At 32.1% G+C, this 7,495-nt stretch overlaps 1 protein-coding gene across 1 annotated transcript in view; it reads left to right on the top strand.

Annotated features, from left to right (window-relative positions):
• Positions 1–5,322: 5,322 nt before the first annotated feature.
• Positions 5,323–7,495, top strand: part of LOC129255504 (FYVE, RhoGEF and PH domain-containing protein 2-like) — a 57,593-nt gene continuing 55,420 nt past the window's right edge. The window contains exon 1 of the mRNA XM_064096013.1: positions 5,323–5,509. Within this exon, the coding sequence (XP_063952083.1) occupies positions 5,323–5,509 (187 nt within the window). The remainder of the gene's footprint in view (positions 5,510–7,495) is intronic.

Genomic DNA, 7,495 nt, shown 5'->3' with positions numbered 1-7,495 from the left:
TTTGAAAGGCTTTGACCTTGAATTTCATGGGTGAATGAGCATTGTAGGTACTTGATTTGATTATATTTGATCTTTCTGTAAGAACCTCTGCATTTTGACACCAAGATCACCTTTTCATCTCAGAGATACCATGATACAGTATATTTAAAAAGGTCATTGACCTTTGACCTTGAAAAAAAGCACTTTCCCCAACCCGTATTCCTCCTAACTTTTTTTTGGTAAATGTTGACACCCATACCTACTCAAATCAGTCAAAAAACCATTTCCAATAATTTTATTCCAGTTGGTTACTAATTACGGGATACTAAATCAATACTGAAACTCTTTTCCTTCATTCAAAGTAGCATACTCTTGAAATAAGGAAATTATCCGCCCAATTTTCTAAAAAGTTGTTACCAACAAATAACAAAATAAGCATAGCAGGTTGTATGATTGTCAAGACCCATGTATAAGTGAAGAAGTGAAGCAACTGAGCTTACTCAAAGTTTTTTTTTTCTAATTGAAATAGAAGAAATAGAAGAATCTGATGAACACTGATTGAATTTTGTGAAAATTTGTAATGAAAAGTAACCTTCCTTGCCTCACCAATTGCACTTGATCATTTATATTACTAGATTTCAGCCTATTTTGTTACCTTTGTAGTTTCCCATTTGCAACTACAGTTGACCCTGTAACATCATTGTGGTTAATACTTTGCTAAGTTTAGAAAAAATATGCACCAGGTACGTACCATTTTGTACATCATCTTAATCTCGTCTGCACACTGTACATGTCATAACGAATACTAAAAAAAAATGTCTGGTCGATCATGCCCATACTTTTTACTGAAAAATCATTAAAATTTTCTATTTTCAAAGATAAAAATAATATTATTTTATGATTCCTTCTAAAAAAAGATAATCCACTACAAAGGATCTTCTGAAATCAATTCACCCACTGAAAACAGCTGAAATATTTAGATGAACATTTGAATGTATATCCCTATTTATACTTTCCTATGTTACCTGTGACTGTCGGTAGACTTTAATAAAAAAAATGTTGTGGTGATCTACCAAAATCTTACAGCGTACACTTCTTTTGTATTTCAATAGTTTGACCGGAACTGAATTAAGTTATCTTATTTATTTGTATATTGTAATTATTTAATGATTTTGTTTAATGGATATTGAAATTTACTTTATATGTTAGAATATTTTCCAATGTTTGGCAATTTCCAACGATGAGGGAGTTCACACGCTTGCATTTTCCATCATTCGAGTGATGCTTCACTTGAATGATGCAGTTTTAGCATGTGAATGCAAAATATCGTAATTTGAAATGCGCAATTCAAATGATGGTATGGAGCGAAAGAGCCTTGTGAATGCTTTGACCTCCAAAATGTAATTCTGGGGACGGAGCTTACGGTGACCTTTGAACCACTTCTGCAGAAAAACCCGCTATTTTCTGCTTTGTTGGAAATTTTAACAATGCATGAGTGATCGACGGGGTACCAAAAAGAAGCCACACCTATTCTTATCGGTGCGAAGCGTAAAGCCGCATAATTCCTGAATCCTCCTGAGCCTTGTGAACGGAAGATAATTCTAGCATCATTGCAATTCGGCATTGCAATTAAGCATTCAAATGATGCAAAATGAGAGCGTGTGAAACCCCTCTTACAATCTTGACAGTTTGCACTATCTCACAGAATCCTATGTCTGGGTACAGAGATACTTCACCCCCTTTTGAGTTCAGGAAATGATTAATGGTGTGTGATTAAGAGAAGAGGCAGGTGTCACTCACTCGAGATCAGTGATTTGTTTGATTCAAAATTCATTTGTGATTTATCGTATGAACTTTGCAGCTTTGCCAGGCAAAGAGTGTGAGGAAAGTGGAAGGGGTATTTGCCTAATGCTTGAACTGTGTCAACTCAGTATAGAGACTTTTTTGTTCAAATTTCTAAAGTATGAGGTATTCAAACCTTTACTACGTATACTTAATTTTCACCCATTTCTTTGCTTTAATATACCAATTTCCTTTTAAACCGATTTAGTTTAGAGTTATTCGGTAGCTCCAGCAATATGCTTCCATCGGAATTGATCTATCCTTAATTCCGGGGGGAGGTGGAAGAAGGGGGGGGGGGGAGATACCATAACAAAACTAGATGCAATACCACTATGCATCTTGTCATATAACAAAATACTTAATACATATAGTTATTGCAGTTGAATTTAAAGATATCATGCAGGAATTACAAGTAAAACAGTTAAAGGTCAAGTCCACTCCAGAAAAAATGTTGATCTGAATAAATAGAGAAAAATCAAACTAGCATAACGCTGAAAATTTCATCAAAATCGGATGTAGAATAAGAAAGTTATTGCATTTTGAAGTTTCGCTTATTTTTCATTTCACAAAACAGTTATGCACAACTCAGTGACATGCAAATGGGTCAGTCGATGATGTCCATCACTCACTATTTTTTTTTTTTTTTATTGTTTGAATTATACAATATTTCAATTTTTACAAATTTGACAATAAGTACCAACTTGACTGAACTATAAAATGTTAAATCAATGGTAATACAACACGTTCAAGGAGGAATACAACTTTGTTTCATAGGACATCAAGCAGAAAATTGAAATATTTCATATTGCATATAATAAAATACAAAAGAAATAGTGAGTGAGAGATTTCATCAGTCCCCTCATTTGCATACTGACAAGGATGTGAATATAAGTTTTTTTTTAATTAAGCAAAACTTTAAATGTTGTAATTTTCTTATTTTACATCCGATTTAGATGAAATTTTCAGTGTTCTGCTCGTTGGATTTTTATCTTTTTATTCAAATAAATATTTTGTTGGGTTGGACTTGTCCTTTAATCAGATGAACCATGGGGGTGGGGGTTGATGAATTCATTTGTATCATGCGGTGAACAGTGGGGGACTGTGCCAACAGGCAGTGCATGGACCATATGTTGTGGAGTATGTTTTTAACTTATGGAATATAATGATTGATAGAGGTGATGATCATGCTGAAACTATTTTGATGATTCATACAAGATTACACATATACATGTATATCACTCCCTTTGCACAAGGCTTTACAAAAGTTACAATTTAGTATAAATCATTTTCATATCAAGTCCTGAAGATTTATAATGAAAGCAATTGCTTTAGAAATTCAACTAATTAACAAATTAGTGTTGAAGGATTGTATACCACGATTTAAGTTGCCAGCTCTTATTACAGTGAGAAGTGTATAAAAGACTATGATATTCAAAGTTTATGAAAAAAAAGCTGTCCTGGATTCCTTGAATGTATAGATATATTTTTAAAGACCAAACATTTTGATTACCACACTAAATGTATTAAAACTTCCTCTTAAATGTTCTGTTTTTGCACTTCACAATGTGTGCAGCTACAGTCATTAAACTACAATGTTTTAGATAAACATGCTGTATTTTCTATGAACAAGAATGAAAATGTAGAACACTAGAATTTAATCATTAACTGATTGTAATAGTGTAAGATCGAGTTGAATATATTTTACATCATTATTGCCTGAAACGGTTGAAGGGTTGATCAAATAGCCTTATGAAACTTTCAAGATAAAATGGGTGGTTTTGTGACTTCCTGTTTGAAATTGCCCAATAACTTTTTATCAAAAGCATCAGATAGAGGTGTTTGTAATATAAATATTATATAGGCCTACATATTTATACTAATATTTCAAAAAACTATTTTTGATTGGTTTTAAACACTCTTCATCTCTAAATATTAACAATTGAATGAACAGGAAGTCTGTGTTAAAAAATGGATAAAGACAAACATATATATAGATATATGTATAATTAATGGATAGATTGATAGATAAATAAGACAAATGAAATAAGGAAACTTTAAGAGGAGAAAATAAGAGAAAATATGAAAGAAAAGAGAAATGAGATTGAGAATGAGAAAGAAAAGGATATTTCTTGGAGGAAGGTAGACATAATAAATACTGCAGTTACCATGATTACACTTAAAAGGAACGTTCACCCTGACAAAAAATGTTGCTGTAAAAATATCACAACAAAATAATAGAAAATAATGTTGAAATTTTGAGGAAAATCGATTGAAGATTAAGAAAGTTATCAGAATTTAGATTTTTTCATAATTTGTGATGTCATATACGAGCAGCTTCTTTCAGTTGGTGTGAAATGATTTGTTTGTTGATATACTGAAGGTACAATGATTATAATTTTTTTTTGTATATTACATTTCATTGATTTTTACTACATGATACATAGGGGAGCTGCTCACAAATAAAACAATTGAGATTCTATTTTTTCTATGCATTTCTTCAACCTTTACCCATATTAAAAAAAATCATTTTCAGCTATTTTTAAAGTAAACTTTTTTTTTGTCAGTGTGAACTTCCCCTTTAATTTGTTATAACCATATGAATAGTTGAGGGGGGGGGTGACAGGAACATGATTTTGAACTTCCTTCTAAGGCATTAATAGATGTAAATGAAGTTATGTATATCAGTTCAGTGTGGACATACTATCCATGATTTGTATTCTCCCTTAGATAACCAAAGATCATTATGAAACCACAAGTGAAACCACATATCTCATCTCATCATTGTTACTTGATTAATCCATCATTTTAATGGCCAGGAATCACAGTCCTACATGACAATAAGTATCCATCCATATCTCTCAACAACACTAGTATATAATCAGTAGTCTGTACAGAATGGTTGTTGGTCTAGAGATTGTGCTGATATATAGGTAAAGTAAAGTGTAGCTTTGAACCACTCCATAATGTTGATATTCATCTCTAATTATAATGAGGCCAATGTTATTATTAAATCATCAAAGATATATTTCAGGCACAGGATGTATTTAGCCACTTGCCATGTTTAGCTGAGTTGTGATATTTTTCATACCATATTGAAGGTGCATTTTAGTGTATCATTTGCTATCAGTATGTAGTATTAATGTTTATTGCACAAGGTATTTTGAAAATGTTTGGTTAATAAATATAAATAAGCTGCCTTCAGAAGGGGGATGACACTTTTACAGGCAAGGCTACACCTCTCTTTTTAATTGAAAAAAACACATCAGCAGCATATTTTCACATTGCACAAAAGCTTAAATGGTGGAAGGATGTATATGTTAAGTATTTAAAAAAAATGACATCAGATTATCAGTGTACTAAAAGCTACTTAATATATTTTTAAAAAAGCTTGCAGAGTCATTTTGTTGAATTGTCAATGCTCTCTTCCTTTTATATGTTTTCATATTTTCTTTCAAAATTCATTGAAAAATTCTTGCTTTTATTACTTTTGTTATGTTTTGCATGGCTATTGCATGTGTACTGTGTCTTTATTTTCCCCTATCCTGTTATGCATGCATCTTTAAAGATACCATAAGCTTGCATGGTGATGAGCTGGATGATGTATTCTGGGATGAAAAAAGTGAGTTTGGGTTTCTAGATGATAATGATGAGGAAGAAGATCGAGATGAAGAAGATGGAGAAATTCAAGGTATAAATCTTGGTGGTAAGTTTTGTATTGAAATGGGTTTATGGGATATATATTAATGTAGAATGCTCAGATTCCCATCTCTTATTTATTTTCATGTTTGTTGCTCACCAAATCTGTGAATTAGTGGCTTGACATGATATAAAAATTAACACTGATTAATAATATTCATTGCTATACTTTATTGGAGCATCTGTATGTGGTATAACTAAATATTTGTGAGTGAGTTGTATGTTTCAGTAATGATGTACTTGATATAATATTTTACACTGTCCATTTATTTATAGCTTTAGCATTCACTTGACTAATAACAGACTTTATGTTTGTTTTTATCAGATTTTTCCAAGAGATTAAAGAGTGTTTGCTCCCTTTAATTTTAATTTGTATCTCACTGGTGGATCTAGATTTTCCTTCCCCATACCCTCGCCACTGAGAAAAAGCCAATCACATGATCTATATTCAGCCACACTGACGTTTTTCCTCCCTCCCTGTTCCTAATTATAGACTCTTTACCAAAAATGGTCCCTATGAAGCTCTAAAAGTAAATCCATAAGCACCTTGTCAATCTGCAAAATGATAAGGACCTGTGCGCTTGTCTAGACGTGAAATTGTCGTATGAAAAAAAAAAGTTTAAGACTCTCATGATTTGGAAAACATGAGTGATTGAGTGAGGAGTTAAATGTCAAGAAAGTAATGAGGGATTAAGTGTAGACCAAACTTGAAGGCATTTTTTCTTCTCATACCCCCTTTAAACAACCATTGTCTTCTGATTGGAGTTATGGGTTTTTACAAATTCATTTTGCTCAGTTTAGATTGATTTTAGTGGTGATTTTATTTACCTGAATGCTAAGAAAACATGAACGCTTGTAAGCAAGCATCCAGAGGACTAATGGCTTAAGATCCTCTCTGAGGGACCTGTTAATGAGGATTAAAGCCTTACCAAAGGGCACTACCGCACCTAGTGGTAATCGAACCCTGGTCACCGGAATCCGAAACCCCGCTCTACCGACTAAGCTTGTTGCGTCTCCTTTATTTTAGTTCAGTGAGGGTTTGTATTGATATTCAGAATCATTTTCTTGTTTATCCTACAACATTAACTTAAAGTTGATGAAAGTGAAATTTCTTCATATCATCCTATATGTTTGTCTGTGAAATATTTCTATATTACTCCAGAGGATAGAGTAAGGAAGAAGGAATATAGAATGTCAATTATAAAAACTTTTAAGTAATGTGGCTCACAAATTTAGAACCTGCAAATATTTCAAAATACACATTTTTTTAGGGGTATTTCAACCCCTTTAATATTGACTTAAGATTGTGATGCCAAGTTTATAGGCCTACATTTAATGCCATGTATGTTTACAGTCTGAATTGTATGTATTTCAAGCAGAAACAAGAATGCAATATTGTTTAACAAATGTCATTAAAACTTTCTTGTATCATTTTTAAAAAGAAACTAAGGTACATGTAATATAATAATAATGAGGTTCTTATATAGCGTATTTCAGACCTGTATGGACTGTCAATGCACTTTACAGAAATAAAATTATACAATATAAGAAATTACTTACATTAAAACTTAAGAAAATTAAATAACACTTAAACAACATCAGCATTAATCTATTACATATGACATAAGTATAAAGAATGGTCCAATTGAATGCTTCATATAATCTCAAAGATAGTGGGTCTAAATCCTAGCAGATGCCTTTTGCAACCTTTCTGTAGATATTCCATTAAGCCTTTGCTTATAAATTGTCAGAAAGCATCAGCAGTTTTTGTTGATTAATAGGTTCAATGTTGTAATTTTGAATTATCCTGTGAATACTTGAAGCAAGTTGATGTAGACCACTATGAAAGGGTTAATTCCATACATACTGTGTAAATCATGATTAGCCCAGCAATAATGAAGGTTTTGATGGTTATTTATATAGACGTTAATGACCCTAGTTTCACTTTTGAGTCAATATCTATCAACTCACAATTAAA

The sequence above is a fragment of the Lytechinus pictus genome, chromosome 3 (genome assembly GCF_037042905.1).
Source record: "Lytechinus pictus isolate F3 Inbred chromosome 3, Lp3.0, whole genome shotgun sequence".
NCBI lineage: Eukaryota > Metazoa > Echinodermata > Echinoidea > Temnopleuroida > Toxopneustidae > Lytechinus > Lytechinus pictus.
This window is presented reverse-complemented; position numbering and strand designations above follow the sequence as displayed.